Source organism: Podarcis melisellensis, assembly GCF_964234715.1.
Source record: "Podarcis melisellensis genome assembly, chromosome: 8".
Taxonomy (NCBI): Eukaryota; Metazoa; Chordata; class Lepidosauria; order Squamata; family Lacertidae; genus Podarcis; species Podarcis melisellensis.
Window position 1 is genome coordinate 17,670,753 of NC_138540.1, and position 24,463 is coordinate 17,695,215.

At 45.2% G+C, this 24,463-nt stretch overlaps 1 protein-coding gene across 1 annotated transcript; it reads right to left on the reverse strand.

Annotated features, from left to right (window-relative positions):
• Positions 1–2,914: 2,914 nt before the first annotated feature.
• On the reverse strand, positions 2,915–19,826 carry PGD (phosphogluconate dehydrogenase). The gene is made up of 13 exons (XM_081923697.1): positions 19,669–19,826; positions 16,186–16,261; positions 14,720–14,899; positions 13,369–13,434; positions 12,531–12,649; positions 11,307–11,376; positions 10,641–10,775; positions 9,867–10,056; positions 7,445–7,575; positions 6,815–6,948; positions 5,898–5,997; positions 4,080–4,202; positions 2,915–3,221 (listed from the first exon to the last, which is right to left on the reverse strand). The coding sequence occupies exons 1-13, from the start codon at positions 19,674–19,676 to the stop codon at positions 3,102–3,104; spliced, it is 1,452 nt and encodes a 483-aa protein (XP_081779823.1). The 5' UTR covers positions 19,677–19,826; the 3' UTR covers positions 2,915–3,101.
• Positions 19,827–24,463: the final 4,637 nt, after the last annotated feature.

A 24,463-nucleotide genomic window follows, 5' to 3' on the forward strand; every position in this document is an offset into this window, starting at 1 on the left:
AGGATTGGGGCTGGGCTGTGGGTCACATATTTTATTTAGCGAAATTTTATGACGACGGGCCTACCCAGCTACAGTATTTGCAATGTTCTTGAGTAGCCAGCCACCTTAATTTAATTTACTTAACGAACTGCTTAATTGTAGTAAAACCTCTAAGCGGTTTGTCCTTGTTCTGCTTTTAGCGGGGATGGGATTTAAATGCTTTTATATTGCTGTGTATATCGGCCTGATATTCTGTGAGGGGGGTAATTTTTTATAAGTGAAAATAAATAATGGTACTTTTACATTTGAAAATAAATAAAATGGATGTTCATTTATCCATTCCATGTATATCCCTCTCTTCCTCCCAAAGGAAGCCAGGGAGGCAAACCCATCATTGGCAAGTTGCATTCACTCAGCCAATCAAAACCAAAATAGATAAACTCTTAGTAAAACAAGACTTTTATGGAGAAGTAGGCAGAATATAATTTATTTAAGGATTGTTAAAAACAACACTGCTCCAGAATTAAAATTGGATGTCTGGGTAGATTTGTGGTGATTGCAGGTGGCGGTCATGGCGTGTGTTTTTAGCACCTTCCCATTTTGCATAAAGGTTAACAAAAGTTTTCAATACAAAGGAAGAAATTAAAACCACCCTACAAAACACACAGAATCCATTTAAACTGCATCATTATCCATGAACTCTCAATCCTACAATTTCCATTCTTTAAAAAACTATAATAGCAATAGAGGTATCGAGTCTTTGCTTAATGGCCTTATTCTCTTTTTGAAAGACTTTGCAAGACATTGTGCAAATGGGTCTCTGAAAGTGTTCCAATTACGAGTTTTAAAATCCATATCTGATCCTCACCGAAGCATGATCACATGCAGAATTTGCTAAATTTGTTCAAGCTATTCCTTCAACCTGCCCCCCACCAACCAATTTCAGCTCTCAATACTATCTGAGTAATATATATAACTAATATATTTATTTGTGAAATGTGTATTTCATTACCATTTTTACAAGGTCATGTGGTGTTCCAATCAGTGAAACAACATAGATTGGCATGTTTGATCCAGATAGCAACTTCATCCTTGTCTCAAAAGCGAATTGGGCGCAAAGAAAATTTTTAAACTGGACTGAATCCCAGGTATTTCTATGAAATACCTCAGAAAGCCACTAGATGCCACTAATGAGCTGTAGTTAAAAAAACAAATATCAAATTTTATAATCTATATTCCTACCTCTTCCAAGAGTTTGTCCTTTTCCAATACCTGCAGCAGTCCTCTTGTCATTATAATCTGCCAATCACACTGATGAAATAAGAAACATTCTTGTTTGGAAATCAGATCACCACTTATGTTTGGGAAATCATAGCACAAGGGTGACTAAGACTCAGGGCTATCACCAGACTTCGGAGGCAGGGCAAGGTGTCTTGGTATTTCATTGATCTATAGTCCAGGTATGACTGTACCACCACCACTACCAATACTGCCCCAACCAGGGGGAAGGGGAAATGATGGTAACAACAACAATAATAGAGAGGACAGAGAAGGGGGTGTTCACCAGTCCATCGATCCAGGGTGGTTTCTGGTTGCTTCGTTTGGCTGTGGTTGTTGCAGGGCTATTACTCTTTGGGGTGAGGATTTAGCTGCGGCTGCTTTGTAGTCATGTGCAATATTTGGGGCGGCTGTGAGCAATATTTGGTTGTACTGGTTTGCATTGTTGATTCGTTTTGCAATTTCTTCTTCCTTTACTGTCATCCATTCATTCGCTGTTGTTTCGTCATGGTCATTGTCTGATGGGTCTAGCAATTGTCATTCTGGTGGAACCACTTCCTCCCTTTAGAGGACATCTAGTGAGGTCCTTCTTTGCATCCTTGAAGCCTCCAACTACCAAGGTTTTTTTCTGCGGCAACACCAGTAGCCAACAGCATGGTGAGGCATGTGGCTGAGTCAGTGCTGCATACCAGGATGGAAACTGGGAGGGGCAGTGGACATGGTGCAAATGCCCCTCTCACTGTCCTTTTATGCAGTTGGGGGGAGGGACAGGTGAGCGGTACAACCCCAACACCATCTGCTATTGGGTGGTACTCCAGATGCAGAGAGTTTTCCTTCATTCTGTATACCTGCTGCCCACTCAGCCATGATGCACACTGGGTGACCATGGACCAGTCACTGCCTCTCAGTCTAACTTACTTCACAGGGTTGTTGTGGGAATTAAATGAAGAGGAGGAACCACATGCACCTCCTTGAGCACCTTGGAGGGAAAGGTGGGATATAAATGCAACAAACCAACAAAATACTCTTACAAGCTTTCAGCATCAGCTAAAATTGGTTTTCTTATCCCAGGCATATGGCCTTAATTTATTGTGTCTTAACACTTTTAGATTTGGGAATTTTACTTGGGGTGATTTCATTTCGGCTCTGCTGTGAGGATGGGAAATCCAGGAGTGCTGCACAGCACAAGGGCTTCTGTATTTTTGGCAAAACAGGGGATCTTGTACATTTATTTAATTACCATCCTTAAAAAAAATGGAGAGAGAAAAATTTACTCAAGATGTGATTATAAGGCTTAATTTGATGTGTTCTTGCAGACATAGATTATATGCAACATTCAAAGCAGATCTGTTTGTTAGAGCTGCTAATAATCTTAATCTTAGACTAAGATGGTTGCTGTTGTGTTCAGGTCCTAACTTGCAGGTTCCCTGCAGGCGTCTGGTTGGCCACTGAGAGAATAGGATGCTATACTTTTGGTCTGATCCAGCAGGGCAACTGCTTAAGTTCTTGTTTCTTGTTTCGGAGGCTTGAGATTTTGGTCCTATTATTATTTATTATTATTATTATTATTATTATTATTATTATTATTATTATTATTATTATTATTATACTAATTGCTCCTAGAGGGAACTGGGCTGGTGAAATAAAAGTCACAACATTTTCAAAGAAGGATTTAAATGTTTATTTTAGCCCTCCTATAAGACATGATCACAACTTCTTTACAAAAAAAAAAATGCCCCAAACGTGACAACTAGAGAAAGTGCTGAAGATACAGAGAATAACCAGCAAGAAGAGGGAATGTTTTAGCTCTACAGTATTTTCCACTTTCAAGTTCAGGCTTCCTTCTAGGCATTGTATGATGAAGAGGAAACAGAGCCTCCATGTCCTGTCCAGTTGGTGTGGATAAATTCGCCTGGTTTTGACAGCAGTTCGTAGGTGTGGGCACCAAAATAATCTCGTTGAGCCTTTGAGAAATTGCATACACATGGTTAGTGATATAGGTTGCCAAAGTAACACAGTCAACTTTCAATTGTTGCTAAATTCAAAGGAGGCACACAGGGTTGCAGCCCATGTTAGTAATACTCTGAGTAAACCGACTGAAAATAATTGATGTGACTAACTTAGTCCCATTAATGTCAATGGATCTACTTCAAGTAGAATTTAGTTGGGGACACCTAAGAGGTCAAACCCATTGCCTCTACAGTAGAGTCTCAATCAGTGTTGGTAAAACTAAAGAGGATCCTTTCAGTTCAGGGATGGAGAACCTGGAGCTCTCTAGATGTTGCTGGACTACAACTCGCATCATCCCTGGCTGGGGCTGATAAAAGATGGAGTCCAACAACAGCTGGAGAGCCGCAGGTTCCCCTTGCAGAGGGAAAACAGGTAAAAATACTGCTGGGAGCTGCAGCCTGTATGGCACTTCCAATCTAAAACAGACAATGAGGAAAAATGACAAAAGGGAAGGAGAGGAAAAGATGAAGGTAGGGATGATCATGGGCAAATGCAGCTACATGTGCTTAAAATATGGGTCCTTTGAGGAATCGAAATTAAGGGGGTTAACCCAAAGGCCACAAGAAAATGATGGATTTTAAGGAAGGCCAGGAGAGATGTGGCACCACAAATTGTGCTGGATACAGAGACATCAGGTGGGCATTACCACTGGCCTCTGTGAGAACAGAATGTCAGACTAGATGGGCCCTTTGGCCTGATCCAGCAGCCAGGCTCTCCTTATGTTAACTAGGAAAATGAGCAAAATATCTGAACGGAGCAAAAAAGGCTGGAGAAGTTCCAGACATGCCAAAGCTGTTTTCAGACTGGTTTACCTGAATCAGGTTGGCTGGCAGAGTGTCATGCCTGTACCCATCATAGAAGGAAAGTGCAGTGGTGAAGCACGGCATTGGGATGCCAGTTTGGACACCAGTGCTGATGGCACGTCGCCACGATTCCTAAGGGAGGAATGATGTAAAAATAGTAGTAGTAGTTACCTTCTTAAAAGTTGTATTCGGCCAATGACCCTTCCTCCACTGGAAACATAGGGTTGTCTCCACCGCTGTCCTTGGGCAGGTGGGACAAAGTTTCCCCTTGCACAATAGGACTTTGCCACCCTCTCCTTCCCAGCGCCCTCTGCACACCCTCAAAATCTGCTCCCAAGGGATGGACAATGGACAGCCATTCTGAGGCTGTGGTGTATGTGAAGCTGTTCATAGCAATGCAAAATTAAGTACTTTATCTCTTTACATACATACATATGTATACATATGTATATTACATACCGTATTTTTCGCCCTATAGGACGCACTTTTCCCCCTCCAAAAATGAAGGGGAAATGTGTGTGCGTCCTATGGGGCGAATGCAGGCTTTCGCTGAAGCCTGGAGAGCGAGAGGGGTCGGTGTGCACCGACCCCTCTCCCTCTCCAGGCTTCAGGAAACTATCCGCAAGCCATGGGAGCCCATGGGAGTTCCCCCCGGGCTCCCCTGGCTTGCGCAGAGCTGCCTGCATCCCGAAACCCCGGCGCACTGAGCGGTTGAGCCAGGGCTACGGGTAGCTCTGCGCAAGCCGCAGGATGGCTCCCCCGGCTTGCGCAGCGCTGCCTCTTATCCCGAAGTCCCGGCGTGCTGAGCAGTCACGCCGGGGCTTTGGGTAGCTCTGCGCAAGCCATGGGAGGGCTCCCCCGGCTTGCGCAGCGCTGCCTCTTATCCCGAAGTCCCGGCGCGCTGAGCAGTCACGCCGGGGCTTTGGGTAGCTCTGCGCAAGCCATGGGAGGGCTCCCCCGGCTTGCGCAGCGCTGCTTCTTATTCCGAAGCTACCCGAAGCGACTGCTCAGCGCGCCAGGGCTTCGGGTAACTCTGCGCAAGCCGCGGGATGGCTCCCACGGCTTGCGCAGCGCTGCCTCTTATCCCGAAGTCCCGGCACGCTGAGCAGTCGCGCCGGGGCTTCGGGCAGCTCTGCGCAAGCTGCAGGAGGGCTCCCCCGGCTTGCGCAGCGCTGCTTCTTATCCCGAAGCCCCGGCGCGCTCAGCAGTCGTGCCGGGGCTTCGGGTAGTTCTGTGCAAGCCACGGGAGGGCTCCCACGGCTTGCAGAGAGCAGCCTGTTCTGGGGGCTGGGGTCGGGGAAAGCTCAGGCTTCCCCCGCCCCAGCCTTGCGCCTTGGGGGGGGGGAATATATTTTTCTTCTTTATTTCCCCCGCAAAAAACTAGGTGCGCCTTATGGGCCAGTGCGCCCTATGGGGCGAAAAATACGGTGTGTGTGTGTGTGTGTGTGTATATATACTGCACTTAAAAATGGTCAGGTACTTTCTAAAGCTGCATTTGCCTTGAACATTTAAGGCACTGCCATACCACTTCAGACAATTCTGGAAGCTGTAAGGTGCTGAGAGTTGTTAGGAGAGACCCAACTTCACCTCACAGAGCTGGGTTCTCAGAGTTGCTCCACAATCAGCCCCTCTTCAGGGAACTCTGGGAATTAACTCTCAGCACCCTTAAACTACAGCTCCCAGAATTATTATTTTTTGCGGGGGAGCCATGATTGTTTAAAGTGATATAGTGCTTTTCTTAAAAATACAAAGCAGTATACAAATTAAATTAATAATAATAATTTAAATATATGGTGTGTGTATGTGGCCTCTTCTTCCTGAAGTTACCTGGCAATTCTCTACCGCCGTCTTGAAAAAGTTGTCCAACAGTAGGTTCTGGAGATCAGGGCTTCGATCAAAAGCTTCTTTGATTTTCCCCAGGAACACACTATGCAGAAGACATGCAAAAGCAGTTAGTAGGATTTCTTGAAATCAGTGAGGTAAATAGCCAGGAACCCAAAAACATATGTGGACCAACATACTGTAACCAAGGACAGGGATAACCAATGATGCTGTTGGACTCCAATTTTCATAAGCCCCAGCTAGCATGGCTAATAGTCAATTCCCAGAAGAATTAGCAATCTCTCTTCCCAGGCAAGTCTGGGAATTGTAGCTCTGAGAGGGGAATAATGGGTTTCCCAGCACTCTTAACTGACAACAGCTCCCATAATTCTTTGGGGGAAGCAGTTTAAAGTAATGTCATCGTGCTTTAACTGTATGTTGCAGATGGGGTCTGTGTCTACAAATATGTCACCCAGGGAAGAGTGCTAAAAAAGTGTTATCGTTTTTTTAAAGAAAAGGTCATCTGATCCTAAAATCAGCTGGGACCACACCATGCCCATTTTAGAGATTGAGCAAGTTATCCAGAAAATGAGAAGTTGCAGGCAGGAGCCCTTTCATTTCCTCTGCTGTGTCTCAATGGGAGGAACTTCCTCAAACTCAGAGCATAAGAAGTCGTGGGAACAAATAATTACAAAAGGAGAGACAGAGGAAAGTAGAGGCAGAAGCACTCTTAACAATCTATCGTTCCCAGAATTCTTTGGAGAATCCATGACTGTTTGAAGTGGTACAATACTACTGTAAATGTAGAGTGTAGGTTAGAATATCAACTTTTCGATTCAGTTGGTCTGAGCTCTAAATGAAGAGGATCATCTCCCTGTCAATCGACAGCCCTGCTCCAATCATAACCTATCTGTCTTGCTTACCTTCGGATGATGCATCCTCCCCGCCACATCAGGGCGATGGCACCATAATTCAGCGTCCAGCCAAACTCTTTTGCCGCTTGCCTCAGCAACATGAAGCCTTGCGTGTAGGAAATAATCTTTGAAGCATACAGGGCCTGCAAGGGAGCCAAGGGACAGTGTCAAGATTTAGAAAGAAGCTTTCAAGGCAGGGGCTGGCTCCAGAGGGTGGCAAAGTCACCCATTTGCTGAGCCACCAGAGACTGAGAAAGGACCCCATCAACCCAAAGAGAGTTGCCCATCATCATGAATCATGTTAGGTCAGAGTTAGTGTGAGGGAATGGTTGGTTTGCACACCCCACCACCCATTCCAGATTAAAGGAACCCACTGAGCATGTCTTGAGTGAGGAAGCCTATAATTCTGGAACCACTGATACAATCTCTACAACAATCTGAACCTCAGACAATGGAGGTTCTTGTTGGAGACTATAATGCAGAATGATGCATCTTCCCCACACATAGGATAGTGAATCTCCATAATTTTGTTAAACTATGACTCTCACCACACCAACTGCTGGCCATGTTGGGTGGGGGCTGAAGTTTGACAACACCCGGAGGGCCACAAGGCTAGCCCTCCTTGGCCTAACAACTCACTTTGCGGATGTCCTCCAGAAACGCCGCCTTATTTCCGCTAAACTTAGCTGCATTGGGTCCACTCAGCAGCTTGCTAGCTTTCACTCTTTCGTCCTTGAGGGAAGACAGGCACCGAGCAAAGACAGCCTCCCCTTTGGAGAAAGAAAAACCAAACACCATGAATGGCTAAACTGAAGCAATGGCAAACAGGACCACAGTACTGTGTGTACACAGGAGACTGCTTTCTGAAACAACACAAATTTATATTCACTGAAAAACTATTGGGTATCTTGTAACTAGAGGCAGGACATAAAACTTACCCATTTGGGGCTTCCCCCAAAGAATCCTGGGAACTGTAGTCTGTTAAGGGTGCGTAGAGGTTTTAGGGGAACCTCTTTTCCTCGCAGAGTTTCCTGGAAAGAGGGACTGATTTTTAAACCACTCTGGGAATTATTGCTCTGTGAGGAGAATAATGGTCTCCTAACAACTTTCAGCACCCAAAACAGTTCCCAGGATTCTTTGGTTAGGGAAAGAAGCCACAACTGATTAAACCAGTACCGTGGTGCTTTAAATGCATGGAGTCAAGGTGGCCTAAATGGCAGTTACTTCAGACTAAGCACGCACAGCATTGTGCTGTAAGCAACCCCACCCCACAAAACAAACTACAATTCTAGATATCAATGGTAAACTCAGAGTGCCAATCCTTGTGCATACGAAAGAGAACACAATCAAACACACAAATGGGAACTGTATCATCTGGCTTGGAGAAACCCCAAGTTTTGCAGTGGTACAAGAAATGTTTTTTTTTAAAAAACAACCCACTGAGGACAGAGTATATTCAACAGGAATGTAACACTCATTGAGTGCTACAGGGGATTATTATTACTATTATAAAAATATTTTATCAGTCACTTTACTCACAAAAACTGACCCAAAGCGACTTTGGGACCTACTGTAATTTTTGCTCTATAAGACTCACTTTTTCTCTCCTAAAAAGTAAGGGGAAATGTGTGTGCGTCTTATGGAGCGAATGCAGGCTGCGCAGCTATCCCAGAAGCCAGAACAGCAAGGAGGATTGCTGCTTTCACTGCGCAGCGATCCCTCTTGCTGTTCTGGCTTCTGAGATTCAGAATATTTTTTTTTCTTGTTTTCCTCCTCCCAAAACTAGGTGCGTCTTGTGGTCTGGTGCGTCTTATAGAGCGAAAAATACGGTAATTGAGTAGTGCAGATAAAGACATGAGTGGCTTGTGGTAACCGGGAATGGAAGCAATTGCCCCACTTGTAAGGACTGACAGCCTGAAAGACGTGGGCAGAGGGAGTGCAAACACACAAGGTGAAAAAGTTCTTCAGATTTCCTGTGAGTGACTCATACTCTCACTGCCGCAGGTGCACTGTGGTTCCTCCACACTCTTGCAGTCACAAAGGTAGCCCCTCCTCTCCCCCCACTTTCTTAGCCAACCAACATCCTTCTGCATTGTGAAGGGATGAGTCAGCTGCTTTAGAGCAGGAAATTGCAAGTCATGCTGATGTAGGAAGGAAACAGAAGGGGTGAGAGAAAGAAAAGCAAACCATACACCCAATCCATTAGCAATTCACCTGGCAACCCTAGGAGCCAAGCCTTGAACCCTACGTGGAGGAGGTTTGATATTTAAAAGAGGGGAGAAATGCAGAACACAGCAGGAAGGGTGTGTGTGCTAAAGAAGAAAGGCAGAGTTGATAACTCAGTGGTAGGGAAGGTAGAGAAGATGCATTGCATACAAAAGGATTCCTGGTTCAGTCCTCAGGATCTCCACTTTAAAAGGAGCTTATTTTGGAAAACTGCGAAGGATCCTTGCCCAAGTATGTAGAGAACCATCACCAGTCAGAGCAGGAACATAGGAAGATGCCTTATACTGAATCAGACCTGTAGCTCAGTACTGTCAACACAGATGGGCAATAGCTCTTCAGGGTTTCAGACAGGAGATATTCCCAGGCCTACCTGGAGATGTTCTACCACTGAACTATGGCCCTTTGCCAGCTGTGAAAACAGCACAGAAGTGTGGATGATATTTTGAGTTTGGAGGATCCTGAGCTCACACAGCAAACTTACTGGTTGTCAGGCATAAAACCAGTGTGGTGTAGTGGGTAGTGTCAGGTCTTGGAGACCAGAGTTCAAATCCCTACTCAGTTCACTGGGTGACCTTGAACCAGTCACCATCTCTCAGCCTAACCTACTTCACAGGGTTGTTGTTGAGGGTAAAATGGAGAAGAGGAGAGAAACTTGAATGCCACCTTGAATTCCGTTAACGAAAGGTAGCACAGAAATCTAAATAACAGCGACAAACTCTTGGGTGCCTCAACTCAGGTCTTTCAAGTAAACAAGGACTGCACCACATATCTCCGGGGCCCCTGCCCCTCCCATCATTGCCACATTTTAGTGCAAATCTATGTCAAAGTTATTTACCAATTAGAGTGACGGGGACCCCGTACTCTAAAGCTGAGATAGCCGTCCACTTCCCTGTTCCCTTTTGCCCAGCACTGTCCCGGATCTTTGGGAGCAAATGCTTCCCATCAGCATCACGATACTTCAATATGTTTGCTGTGATTTCGATCAAGAAGGAGTCCAGTTCAGTTTTATTCCACTGCTCAAACACCTAGAGGCAAGGGAGACAAGGAGCAGAGAGATCAACAACCCCCTCCCTGAGACTGCAAGGTCTTTTTTTTTTAGGACATGGAGTTCTCTGTGCTCTATAATCCTGATGCATTTGCTCTTAAGAAAATAGGAAGATGCCTTTGTTGCTCTGCTGTACACCTCCACTGTTAGGGACTTCCCCTGCGTGCAAAAGACAGGTTCTGGTGGATTGAGCGGATGATTGTGGGTCCTGCAGTCAAGAAGACAGTTTCTGCTGTAGAGGTAAACCTTTGGGCTCGTCATATGTTGATGGGCCACAACTCCCATTGGTCGCAAGTCAGTCTAAGTCAGATATGGGGAATTCCAGATATTGGTGGACTCCCATCAGCCTCAAGCAGCATGGCCAATGGTCAAGGATGTAGTCTGACAACATATGGAAGGCCCACAAGTATCCCATCCCCCTAAAGGCTCCTGGGAACTCCATCTAGAAAAGGAGGCTCCCTGCTGTGTCTCTGTGTAAGTGCCTGTTCTGGCTTTTATTTAGACTTATTAAAACTGGGTCTTCACCCATCAGATTAAAGAAATTGGTTTGTCTTGTGGGCTCACCGCGGCCATCTCGTCATGGTCCATGCCTAGCACGTCCTTCATGAGGTGGTAGGCTTCGCAGATCAGCTGCATATCTCCATACTCAATCCCATTGTGCACCATCTTTACAAAGTGCCCAGACCCCTCGTCTCCCACCTGCCAGAGTCATGAGAGAGAAGAATAAAATGAATTATTATTTTTTTTATTAAGATTTATATACTGCTCTTCATGACAATATCTCCTTTTCACAAGGTAAAAAAACAAGTAAATAGTTAAAACAAAACCAACAAAACAATAACCTCCCTCCCACAAACACATATAAAAGACTTTAGAATATTAATCAGCCTTATAAAACCAAAAAAATACAAATACAAAATACATGTAACACAGAACAATTTATAACAACCCCACCCCCACAATAAATAAGTTAAAATCCCATTCCCATTAAAAGCATAATTTTAGCACCAGGAGGCTGGGCCACACCCGCATTCTACCCCCCAAGTACAGCCCCCAATGGGCTCGTCAATATTGGAAAGGGTCTGCCTTCTCCCCTTCCTCTTGATGGGGAAGGTGAGGGGCTGGAGAAGCTAGTAACCTTCCAGAAACAATTCACAAAGAGGGGCATCAGCTTGAAGAGTATCTCTAGGAGCATACAGAGTGCATCATAAACATGTCAGCTCATCTTACCCAGTCGCAACAGGGTTCCCCAGTTCCTACTTTGGCAGCGATGCTCTGAAATATTGGTTTGATGTGAGGCCTGCAAAGAACCAAAAGGATGTTTGAAAAACAAAGCAAAGGCAACAGAAAGGACATCATCATGATTGGTTCACTGTCCTGACCATAACAGGGGCTAGGAGGGCAGAGACATGTGGTAGGGCATTATCAGTAGTGGCTCCCTACCTCTGAAACCCCCTTCCAAGTGATATTTGGTCTACCCCTACTACAGAAGCATTTAAGAAACATGTTCACTTGGCCATGTGTTTGGATAAGGAAATAATTATTTGGGGGGGTGCAGTCCCTACAGATACCATTGCTGCTGTTTACTGTATCTCATCTGAGTCTGTGTTTTTAAAAATTATGTTTTATTGGCATCTACTATTTTATTGACTGCCCCAGGCAGGAGAAAAATGGTAAATGAGTAAATAAAAATAAAAATGAAACATACATTTACTGCTTTGGTCCCTTCACAACTCAATCTGAGGAGGACCCAGCTGAGAGAACATGCATTTTTCAGCAGTGACTCCATGTCTGTGGAATGGTCTTCCCAAGGAAACACACCTGGCACCATCATTGTCAAACTTTAGGCCAAGACATTAATGTATGCCCAGCCTTTCAGTTGTTATGTTTGGATCATACCTTGCTGCGGTTTTTATTTTTATTGAGTGGGAAAGGATTTGTCCTTTTTTGCAGTTGAAGATGGAAAGCTGCCTTATACTGAGTCAGTCAGACAACTGGTCCATCTGGTTCATTATCGTCTACACTGTCTGGCAGCTGCTCTCCAGGGCTTTCAGGCAGGGAGTTTCTCCCAGACCTACCTGGAGATGCTGATGGGGACTGAACCTAGCACCTTCTGCATGCCAAGCAAGTGCTCTAGCACTGCTTCCGAAGTGATTTACAATGCAATAAAAACCATACACAGAACAATTAATTGCATATGTAAAAGCAGCTAAAACATTTGCTATATTTTAAAAAATGGGAAAGCAATATATGTGAATTTATATATGGAGTGGAGCAGGATTTGTCCTATGATGTTATTGCAGGATGAGCACTTTGGGTCAATTAATGCTCTTTTTTCTTTTTGCTGTATTCTGGATTTTGTATCATGTACATTTTCATAATTGTAAATAGCCTTGAGAAACCTATGCATTAAGCAACAAATAAATGCATTAAATCATTCTCATCATCACTTACCATGCCTCTTTGGCTCCTCCTGGCATGAGTGAAGGGCCGTACCTGGCGCCCTCTTCGCCGCCGCTAACCCCGCTCCCAACAAACAAGATGCCCTTCTCCTTGAGCTCCTTGCAACGCCTCTGGATAGAAAAAGAAGGGAGACTCGTTGCTCGGAAAATAGGATTACGGGGGCAAAAGCACTGCATTCTCTACTTAGGGCAATGTATATCTCACAAAAGAGAAAGAAAATAAATCTGACTCCTGTACCAGTTAAGAGCTACATAACCATTTGAAACTTAAAATTCTGCACCGAGTAAAATTTCCTTTGCATCTCGTTTAACAGACATTGGTGGGCTTTAGAGCATGGAGGTAAATAATCCCTGGATGGTTAAGTCCAGTCAAAGGCAACTATGGACTCATCTCACTTTCAGGCCGAGAGAGCCAGCATTTGTCTACAGACAGCTTTTCAGGTCATGTAGCCAGTGTGACTAAACAGCTTTTGGCACAACGGAACACCTTGCTCAAAACTTCCAATCCTTGTACAAAACTCATTGATGAGCCTTTGGGCAAAATTGAGAGGCGGGATATAAAAAGCTGCAGTTTTATAAAATACTAGGGGCTGCACCCCTACTTACTTTGCTCACCAATCCCGCCCTTCTCAAAGCCACCTGCTGGTTGCACAAAAAACTGCAGCATGACAACATCCTTAGGAAAATATGTATTAGGAGAGAAATGTCTTGCAAACAAATCCTAACCAACCAACCCCACAGGTCTGTTAGTGAAGATAAAGTTAGCTCTCACATATCCTCTTGAGCTCCTTGGAGTATACAAGTATGATACAAATGGGCACCATACATACTGTGCTATCTCTATACTCAGAATTCCCTCCATCAATAATGATGTCTCCGGCACTCAGCAGTGGCACCTGTAAAGGAAAGAGACAGTGTTACATCAGAAGAGGTCAGCAGAGTAATGGCCTATCCGATCCAGCTAATCAAATGCCTTTGGGAAGCCCATGAAAAGGGCACACTGGCAGCAGCCCTTCCCCACTATTCTTCCCCAATGACTGGTACCAAGAGAGGTTTTCTCTGAATCTAGTGGCAGGTGTCCATCTGCAGAGAGTTGCTGGATCAGACCAAAAAGCCTATCTAATCCAGTGGAACATCTCCTGGGAGGGCTATGAGACATCCTCAAATGAGACCCTGGAGTTAGTGCAGAAAATAGTGAGCTAGATGGACCAGTGGTCTGACTCAGTATAAGGCAGCTTCATAGGGCCAAAGCTCAGTAGTAGAGCATCTGCTTTGTATGTAGAAGGTCTCTGGTTCAATCAATGGCATCTTCACGTAGGACTGGGGAAGACCCCTGCCTGAAATCTTAGAAACCTGCTGCCAGTAAGAGGTAGACAGTATTGAGCTAGATGAACCAATGGTTTGATTAGGTATAAGGCAGCTTCTTATGTTTCCTTCTTCAACTAAAATATTACTGAATTTTAGAGCAGGAAGTGTCTGTGTCTTGGAAACAGTGTTAGAAACTCAGAAATATAAGCTAGGCATCAAATGGCTCCTTAAGCCAAGATTGTAGTTGCCAAAATGGAATGTCTAGCTGCTTTTTGGGGGCAAGATGGCTCTAAAGTCTTATTTTTCAAATGATGGACTGACTGTCATTGATTCTCAGTTAAACATCTGGCTAGTTCAGGTAACAACTTTGAGCTAGGTTAAGAGTTTTGAGAACAAAGAAGAAGAGTCACTTGATATAGTATACACTAGTATACACTAGTGTATACTATTCCGACTTCGTTTTCTTAATGGTGACTGCTCCTGTTCAGGCTACACAGAAAAAGCATTTTTGTTCCAGAAATTCATTCTGATTGTGCAGATAAAATATAGCTGTTAACTTACCATGAGAAACATAGTAAGCTGGCTCAGACCACCTAGCTCAATATTATCTATACTGACTGGCAGTGGCTTTCCAGGATTTTCCATAGGGAGCCTCTCCCAGCCCCATCTGAAGATGCCAGGGATTGAACCTGAGACCTTCCACATGCAAAGCAGGAGCTCTGCCACTGAGGCCCAGCCCTTCCCCACAGGGAGAAAATGTTCAGCCAGCCCTAGCATTGGCCAATCCATAGAATTCTGGAAAGTGGCATAAAGGGGCATCATTTATAAAAGAAGAAGCAGTTGGTCAAGGATGGGAGGAAGAGATCTGCTCACTAGCTTGTTGATGAAGTCATCCACAGCGCTCCCAGCCTTGACAAGCAGGATGATCTTCCGGGGTTTCTTCAGCTTGGAGACCATTTCTTCCAAAGAGTGGGCCCCAATGACTTTAGTGCCCTTGGCTTCATTTGCCAGGAAGTCATCCACTTTGGATACCGTTCGATTAAATGCACAGACCTAGGAGAGGGTGAGAGAGAGGGATTGCACTGGGAGACAGTAGAGCTAATCCCTTTTCTGAAATGCATCCCCCCTATACCTGGTTTTCTAATGGGTTTGTGCCAAGGACTAGGGAGTTATTCTCTTAAGAATCAAAAGGACAAGACACCTGCATGTTCATTTTCATTGTTTCCCCCCATTTAACATGAAAAATGAAAGGTTTGGTTTGAATGTATTTAAGTTGGTGTGCAGGTCATTAAAAAAACACACCAAACCTTTCAATGTATACAGGTTTAGCCAGATTCTCACACACACCAGCACTTCCTGTTGAGCAATTATCTGCAGAGATCGCTCAAAATAGTAAGCCAATCTATGTTCTGTCATTTAAGGTACTCAAGCAAGTAAGAAAACAAGGAAAGACAAGGCCTCCCACTAAATCAGGAACCTGAAGTCCTCCGGATGTTGCTGGACTCCATCTCCCATCAGTCCCAGTCTAGCATGACCAATTCTTGGGGGTGATGGCAGCTGCATTCCAGCAGCACCTGGTTTGTCAAAAGTTCCTTGCCTCTACCCTAAATCCCCTTCCTTGCCTTCTTGTTTCAAACTTTTCTTATCTCCACATTCATACATTTCTTACCACCAGCAGATTTACTATATAGCCCATGGGTATAATTAATTATATTTATATCCTGCCCTTCCTCCCAAAGGAGACCAGGGTAGCAAACCCACAAACTATAAAGCAATAAAAACATCTACACTGCAGATGCAGACTAGTAAAGATTTCTACTTAATTAGAAGAGGAAGGTCTTTAGCAGGCGCTGAAAACACCACAGAGACAGTGCCTGTCTGATATTCAATGGAAGGGAATTCCAAAAGGCAGAGCCACCACACTAAAGGCCCAGCCCCTACACTGTGCAGAATGGGTCTCTCTCTTGATAAGATGATCTGTTGGGTATATAAAGGGTGAGAAGATTTATCAGGTATCCTGGTCCCAGGCTGTATAGGGATTTATACACCAAAATCTAGAACTTAGCCCAGTAAGTAGCTAATATGCCATGGATGACTGATTTGGGAGATTTTTATCCTGCCTTTCTGTTCCAATAAGCTGGGAAATCCAACCATCACAGATGAGCACAGCTGTAATATAGAAACATCAGGAAGACCAAAAGACCCCCACCCCTGTCTTCAAGCTTCTGCCCTAAGATCTCCCTTCCGCATTCTATACAGTACCTAGCAGAGAGAGCAAGAGAGTCTGTGATAAATAATTGCTTAGCATTTAAAACTTCACACCGGGCATTTCCACTCACCACGAAGCCGTGGTCGTTCATGTTGAGGATGAGGTTCTGGCCCATGACGGCCAGTCCAATCAAGGCGATGTCTGCTCTGAAAAAGGGGAAGAACAGACATGGATGCTTACACTTCCCAGAATGGTTTAACAATCCATCCCTTTTTGCAGGATTCTTTGGGGGAAGCCATGGCTGTTTAAAGTGGTATGATGCTGCTTTAAATGTACAGCGCAGGTGGGGCCTGTGACACCCAGGCAAGGGTGCCAAGGAAGAGGGAAGGTTGCAGTTTAAAAACCCAGGCTGTGCTTCTGATCCATGCCTTGCACCAGCCAGGACTGTGTTGTGTCAATTCTAGAGATTGAGCAACTAGATCTAGAAAATGAGAAGTTACACGCTTCTAGAAGCCCTTTCATTTCCTAGCTGTGCCTCAACAATATGGGAGAGACTTCCTCAAACTCAGAGGGATTATATGAGAAAGGAAGAAGAAATCATTATGGAAGAAAAGCAGAGACAAATGGAGGTAGAAGCATAGGAACTCAGAAGGCTGCTTTAGCAGAGTCAGATCCTTGTTCCATCTAACACAGGACTGTCTACAGTACACTGACAGACAGCAGCTCTCCAGGGTCTCAGATTGCAGCCTTTGTCAACCCAACCTGGAGATGCAAAGGGTTGAACCATGGACTTTCTGTATGTAAAGCAGATACTCTACCACTGAGCTATCACCCTTCCCCAGAGTGGATTTGTAGTCCCAGGAACCAGCAACAACTACAATAATAAAACGTCAGGGATTAAATCCTGAGCTTGGCCCAACTTGCACAACACACCTGTGGAGTCTTTCACGTGGCATTAAGCCAGCCAAGTGTTACCAAAACTGGGCACCCCTCTGGCAACTCTCTCCACACCCACACCACCCCCTCTGCCTTGGGCAATGTCTCTTTGCTTCTCTTTACATCTTCTTAAGCCTTGTCCAAACAATTAGCAAAGGAGGCAGTCCTCTGCGTTGGGGCTGTACCTCTTCGGATGGGGGGGAGCCCTCATGCCTGAAAGCTACAGTATGCGCAAGTGCTCACTTTGAATCCCTGTAAGTTCAAAACTACAAAGTCCAGAAGGAAAAGTCAGGCCTAAGTCAAACAGGACTAAGCATTGATGACAATGACCAGAGGCTGCATTCAACATTAGTCCTCCTCAGAGTAGACAAGACTGGAATTAATGGATATGGGTAATGGAGGCCAATTGATTTCAGTGGGTCTACTGGGGGAAGACTTAGCTAGAGACAATGCCAGGAGCTGTGAAGTATGGATGGTCAGGTGGAAAAATTTTTTAAAATGTGATTCTGCCCAAGCCACACCACTCACTGGCCTTCTTCTGCACCCTCCTTCCCAGTGATTTTACCTGGCTGGTAGATGTTATTGAACTGGGATATCATTTGATTGCCAGAACAGAGAATGGTGAGGTAGGTGGGTGGTGGGTGGCCCTACTCATCACTGGTTAGTGGGCCTCAGAAGGAAATGTGGCTCTTGGGCCAATGAAGGTTCTTCACCCCTGCATTAACTCATTGCAATCCTTGCAATAATCCTGCACAACCTGTTTTTATACAAACCTATGGAGAAGCCACACATTGTGGAATACTGTGCACAGCACTGCTCTGGTCACCTCACCTCAGAAAGGACTTTGTAAAAGGTTCAGACAAGGGCAAGCAAAATGTTCAAGGGGATGGAGCAACTCCCCTATGAGGAAAGGTTACAACATTTTGGGCTTTTCAGTTTAGAGAAGAGTAAGAAGGAACACAAAAGAGGCGTGTAAAATTGTGCAAGGTGTGGAGAAAGCAGACAGAGGAAATTTTTCTCTCTCCCTCTCATAGCACTAGAATTTGAGACTAAATGTTGGAAGATTCAGTGCAGACAAAAGAATGGACTTTTTCTACACAGCACATGGTTAAACTTTGGAACTCGCTCCCACAGGAGGCAGGGATGGCCAACAACCTAGATGGCTTTAGAAGAGAATTTCAGAATCACACAAAGGAGAAGGATATCACAAATTCTGTGTCCCCTGCTGGGAGTCAGTATGCCTGTGAATACCAGTTGCTGAGGCTCACAAGTGGGAAAAGTTGCTCTTGTACTCAGGTCCTGCTTGCAGGCTTCCTATTGAGGCATCTTATTGGCTGGGAGAACAGGATGTTGGATGGAGCAGTCAGACTTTTGGCCTGATGGAGCAGTCAGACTTTTCTTATTATGTATTGTTAAAGCATGTGCGACATGCCTCCCTATGCTCTGATCATTTATTTAATTAATTGATTTCACCCCACCAGTTGATCAAAGCAAAAGGAAGCTGACTTATGAGGAGTTGGGCAAGTGGTTCATCCAACTGCAGACACTGACTGGCAGTGGCTCTCCAAGGTACCAGGCAGAGAATCCCTCCCAGCCCTAAGGGGAGCTGCAAGAGACTGAGCATGGGACCTTCTGCATGGAAAGTGAGTGCTCTGCCACTGAGCCACAGTCCTTTCCAATTTACACAAAAGATTAACCACCATCAATTTCCATGCAGCTGAGATTAGCCCAGAAGCAAGCACATCCAACTTGAACCCACCCTGATTTCTAAAGAATGGCTCAAGAGGCTGAAGGTTTTCATTTCTAATGCTCAACCTTAAAAAAAAAAGATAAATCAAGAAAACTGCCTCCTCAACCAATCACCATGGAGCTGCAATTAGGAACGGTTTGAGATTTCCCCCCCTTTTCTTAAAAAAAACTTTTCCAGATCAGAAGATGATCCCACCCCACAGACATAAAGCCCCAGGACCTATTTGTCATGCGAAGGCTCCGTCCTGCAAAACGTGAATCAGTCTGCTGCAGAAAAATTTGGGGTTCACTTTTGCAGCCCAACTCCCCAAGGTACTCTGAGTCACCTAAGTCAATGATCAGTCAGATAAGAATGGATGGAGACAGGAACCAGTGGAGGGAAAGCAATGAATACCTTTATTTTTCTGCTGCAACAGAGCCCCCCTCCCGCCCCGCAAGGAGGTGAGGACCCGGAGCTAACAAGCCATGGAAATGCACCTGAGCACCTACAGAGTGCTTACCCCCATGAACCCCACTGAGCTCAGTGAAAACTTCCCTCCGAGGAAAGCCTGGCAGTGCACTCCCTTCTCTTGCACAGGAGCAAGCTTCCTGCAACCGAATGAAGCTTCCTGACTGCGACCCTGCTTACTCGAGAGTCAGCCCACCGACCCACCCGCCTTCACTGAGCTCACCGAGATGCACTTCCGCATCACGGTGTGTTCCGGATTAGGTCTGCTTTACGCACGCTAACTTGGAAGGGAGCTTCGCCAAAGTCAGTGGGGTCCATGGCCATTAATTACGGTCTACTCCAGAGTAGCCCGACGAGATTTACTCGCCTAGGAGCAAACCTTCCCCGCCTTGAACTCATCGGTCATTTACTCTTGCGCGTAACTCAGCATTGCCAAGCGAGCCCCGCTAACCCTCTCCAAAATGCCCCCCCAATACTTACTGGGCCATGGCGGCGACTCGGGAGGCTTAACTGTAGCTGAGACGAAAAAAGCAGGCGACTGGCGCTCCCAAAGAGGCTTCCACTTGGAGCGGACCCGCCTAGGCCAGCCCACCGCAGGGAGGGGCCAGCCCTAGTCCAGCCCAAAGGTCTGCTGATCGGCTCAGGCGGACGGCGAGCATCGCCCTTTAAAGGCGCAGGCTTCTGCCTTTCCATCCCTCTTTTGCGGTGGGATGGGAAATTTTTGTTTTCATTCTCTCTTTTTTTGGCAATGGTTCAAAGTCATGCATTCGAGGGATGGGGTAGTTCGCCGGCTCCCTTTCCCTCTCTCTCGGGCTGTAAGGGTGAAATGCAAGGCTTGCCATCAATACCATAAATGGCACCATATTTAAATAGACTTGGGGCGTATCTGCGATCTTGCCTCTTGCTTGCCAGATGTGTGCAAAGGTAAGCCACATTCTTACTCCACCTGCTTTTGTCTCTGACCCCATCAGCACTATGCATTCAAAGCTCTGTCATACCACTTTAAACAGTCGTGGCTTTCCCCAAAGGATCCTGGGAACTGTGGTTTGTTAAGGGAGCTGGGATTTGTGAGGAGACCCTTATTCCCTTCCCAGTATGCCGATTCCCAGTATATCCTAGGAGGAAGAACTGATTGTTAAACCTCTCTGGGGACTGGCTCTGGGAGGGGAACAGCAGTCCCCAAACAACTCTCAGGACCCATAACAAGCCAGATTCCAGGATTCTTTGGGGGAAGCCTTGACTGTTGAAAGTGGTATGGTAGTGCTTTGAAAGTCAGTGCAAATGGGGCCTTTGTGATCTTGCCCAGTGCCCACCAATGTAAAGCCTCCAGAAAGTTCGCTGAAAGGGAATATGGGCTTCAAGCTGAAAAAAGTTCACCTGTCAAAAATATTTGGATGGATTTGCAGTCAAACAAATGCAAAGCAGGTGTCCCACCACGGAGTTATGACTATTCCTACAGAAGCAAGTTTCATGGAAACAGTACTTTATGGGAGGAGAGAGGGAGAGAGGGGTCTTCATGAATCCCCAACACACCCCACACCCCACTTTTAGCCCCGCAGAATCTTCTAAAAGCAGTCACAGGAGGTTGAAGAGCTCTGGGCTTCCTGGACCAATCAAAGGCAGCTTCTTACATTGAACAGCAGCTGTTCTGCTGCTGAACCACCAAACACAAAACACAGCAGCACATGAATGTCATTCTAGGCACATGATTTTATACACACATATGCTCAGAGTGCCAGAGGCATGTTCACAATGGCAATTTCTGACTTGTGTGGCCTGGTCCCTCTGGCTTTCTCTTCCTTGTTTCTGGAGGTTATGTAACTTAAATCCCTTTGACAAGATCAGACAGTTCCCTGTTTGAAGTTTCCTTGCTGGGTGTTTTCAGAAATTTGACCTAGGGTACTTGCAGGCAGCCTGTTTATTGAGCATTCATTATGATCTGTTTGCAGCGAAATTATACGACACTGGCTATTTCATGAGCATTCATTCCAATTTGTTTGCAAGGAGCTTAGATGACCATTGCATCAAAGCAAGTGTTATGCCATGCTCCCTGGCACATTTCTCCATCACTTTCCTTACCACAGTGGTACCTCGGGTTAAGAACTTAATTCGTTCTGAAGGTCCGTTCTTATCCTGAAACTGTTCTTAACCTGAAGCACCACTTTAGCTAATGGGGCCTCCCGCTGCCGCGCGATTTCTATTCTCATCCTGAAGCAAAGTTCTTAACCTGAGGTACTATTTCTGGGTTAGCGGAGTCTGTAACCTGAAGCATCTGTAACCCAAGGTACCACTGTATTTGGGGGAAATGAGCTTGTTGCGCAATTCCTCCCAATCAGCTGTAATTGGGTCACCTGGATTTGCCGGTATGTGGTGTAGTGGTTTGTTGGCTTAGGGCCTGGATGACCAGGGTTACTCAGTGACTTTGGGTCAGTCATAGTCTCTCAGCCTAACTTGATTCACTGATTGTTATGGGAAGTAGGCAAACAGGACCTGAACACAAGGACATTCTCCCCTTCTGTGGTTTCCAGCAACTTTGGAGGAGAGCAATAGCCCTCTCCATGAATTTGTCTAATCCTCTTTCAAAGTCACTTGGTTTGGAGACCAATATTGTCTCCTTTAGGAGCGAGTTCCATGGTTTAACTGCACTGTGTTAAGGGTGTAGCTAGCATCCTCACTGCAGCACCTTTCAAGTCCCAAGATGATGAGTGATGGCTAATCATAGCTATTCTTTGTTTTCCCCCTCATATTAATAGCTACAAAAGAAGAGCAGATCAAAACATGTATGGACATTCTCTTTCTCCTTCCCTCAGTTGTTTTTAGTGGTTTCAAAAGTGCACTGCTCTACCAAGTACTAAGCCAGCAGAGGTTAAGAGCTTTTCCAGTTCTACTGGTCCTGAATGCTGGGAGTGAGCTTTCTGCTAACAGTTCAGCACTAGGTGAAGATCTCAGGCTGGTGATACCAGCTGTATTTTTACTTATTTAAATTAATTCAATTGTTAGATTTATATTCCATGGTTTCTCCAAGGACCTCAACCTGGTATAGAAAAAGAAGTGTGCATGCACACGAAAGCTCATACCAAGAACTAACTTAGTTGGTCTTTAAGGTGCTACTGGAAGGATTTTTTTTGTTCTGGTATAGAAGGTTCTTTCCCTCCCCACCCCATCTAATTGGCCACTGTGAGATCAGGATGCTGGCAGACTAGATGAGCCATTGGCCTGACCAGCAGGCTCTGCTTATGTCTCATGGCTATTTAAGGTAGGGCTGGGCAGGCTAGCAGGATGGACTTAGTTTCTTGGTATAGAGGAGGGGGAATCTGGTGCCCTTTCAGAGTCATTGTGCATTCAAGCCCCGGATAATAAATTGCAGGATACACCTGCAAACAAACAAAACCACCAATTTGGAGGGGCCCAAATAGCCTCTTGCAAGAAGAGGTAAGAAAAGACACACGGAGCTGAAATTCGTTTAATCCACTGGCTTTTTAATCTTTATTTTTTTTCACCTCGTTCACTAACAGTTCAGTGGTGCAAGGTTACCATACACGGAGTTAGATATTGTTATCTGCATTGCACACCTAAAGGCTATACAGCAAGATGGATCAGAATTAGTACAAATACATGAACTATATTTACATTTTGTATACCCAAGCTCCGAACATCAGATATATTTACAAAATAAAACATGGGAAGGAACAGAAAAAGACAAAACAAAGTCAGTTAATAAAAAAAGTACAGTGTTGTGAATGTATTCCTTTCAACCAGGGAAAGACTGATTTTTAATTTAAAAAATGAAAGAGAAGGGGTAAGGGATCGGTTCCAGAAAGCCACCTATGTTGTGCAGGTGACTGTGGTTGGTGGAGGGGTGGTCTGTGTTGACGAGGCGCATGTTTGTCTGTGGGCATCGGGAAGAAGGAACCACTTAAACGTACAAATGCCCAATGAGAAAGACGTGTATGCGGAAAGCACATGGAATTTAGGTTGTCAATAAATAGGGGAAAGGAAAACAACACACAAGAACTGTTCTGGGTGGGATGAGCACATGTAATCTTCTCTAGCTTTAGCAGACATCACTCAGAGCCTCCCTGGATGAGGCCCACGAGTCTGCCATATAGAAGGCGGAACAACTCCTCCCCTTTCGCCAAGAGACAGGGGCTGTCCCTCTTGCTCAACAACAACAAAAAAGGGTACAGGCCTTAAAACGAACATCAGCACAACCACAAGACTTCTTTCAAGTATTATCAGACTGGTCATCAGTGGCTGCACTTCAAACTCGCAAATGGCCTCCTGAACCAAAGAAATTAAACGTCTGCTTCTGCCCCACCCTCCACCAATGGCTGATGTTTCTAGTATAAGGAAGCACAAATCTGGATACATTCCTGTGATGTCAGAAGGACTGACGGGTCTGTGGACTTGGGGAGGAGGGCGAGGGCGAAGGTGAAGTGAGCCATCGTGGAGTAATGTGATACCCACATGCACGAGGTGTAGTCCAGTTTCATATGCATTCACAAAAAAACCCTCAGAGCAGCAAAAAAAATTAGTTTTATTCCCATTCTTTTAAAGCAGCAGGTTAAAAAGAAACAAAACCAAGAGAATGACAAAAATCCAGCCAGCTGTTAATGCAGAGGAGGACTGTACCACTTGATGCATAGGCAGTAAAAGACAGTATTAAGTGACGGCAGAACATGCCAAAGGGCAGATCAGCCCAGAGGACGTCCTGCTTTTAGTGTGCAATATAAACTACAGATGCATAAATACACATTACTTTATATATACACTTTAAAAACAAAAACAAATTAAATATCCCCTGTAAATTATTAGACAGTAAAGCAGCAGCGAATAAAGTCTTTGCTTTGAAATGCCCTCAGGGGGATTTGTGGGAGGGGTGTTTGGAGAAACCTTCCCACAGGTTTGGAGCCTGACACCCCCTCCCCCTTCCATAACATCCTGAATGGGGACACTGGCCTGAAAGGTTAAAGTGCATTGCTTCAAACGAAAACCCATATTAAAAGGTTCATAAGGTTATGATTCAACTAGTATATATATATGACTTTCAAGTTCCAACATTACAGCTCCCAGCGTGGTCAGTTTTTGCTTTCATTAGGAAAAAATTGTTTCTTTGAATGAGAAAAGTGGAAATCCCACCAGGAGGTGAAAGGTGATCTCAAAGCTTGCCCTGTGTTTGCAGCCCCATGCTCTGTGGGTTGGCTGGCCCATGGCATGGGGCAGAGCCTCCAGAAGGTAGGCGGGTCCTAAGAGCTGGCTGACTCTAGGACTGGCA

Coding starts and splice junctions, on each gene's coding strand:
- PGD (XM_081923697.1), bottom strand. Junction 6,949..7,444: donor TTCTGGAGGACATCCGCAAA/GTGAGTTGTTAG, acceptor GCTCCCTTGCAG/GCCCTGTATGCTTCAAAGAT. Junction 4,203..5,897: donor CGGCGGTAGAGAATTGCCAG/GTAACTTCAGGA, acceptor TTCCTCCCTTAG/GAATCGTGGCGACGTGCCAT.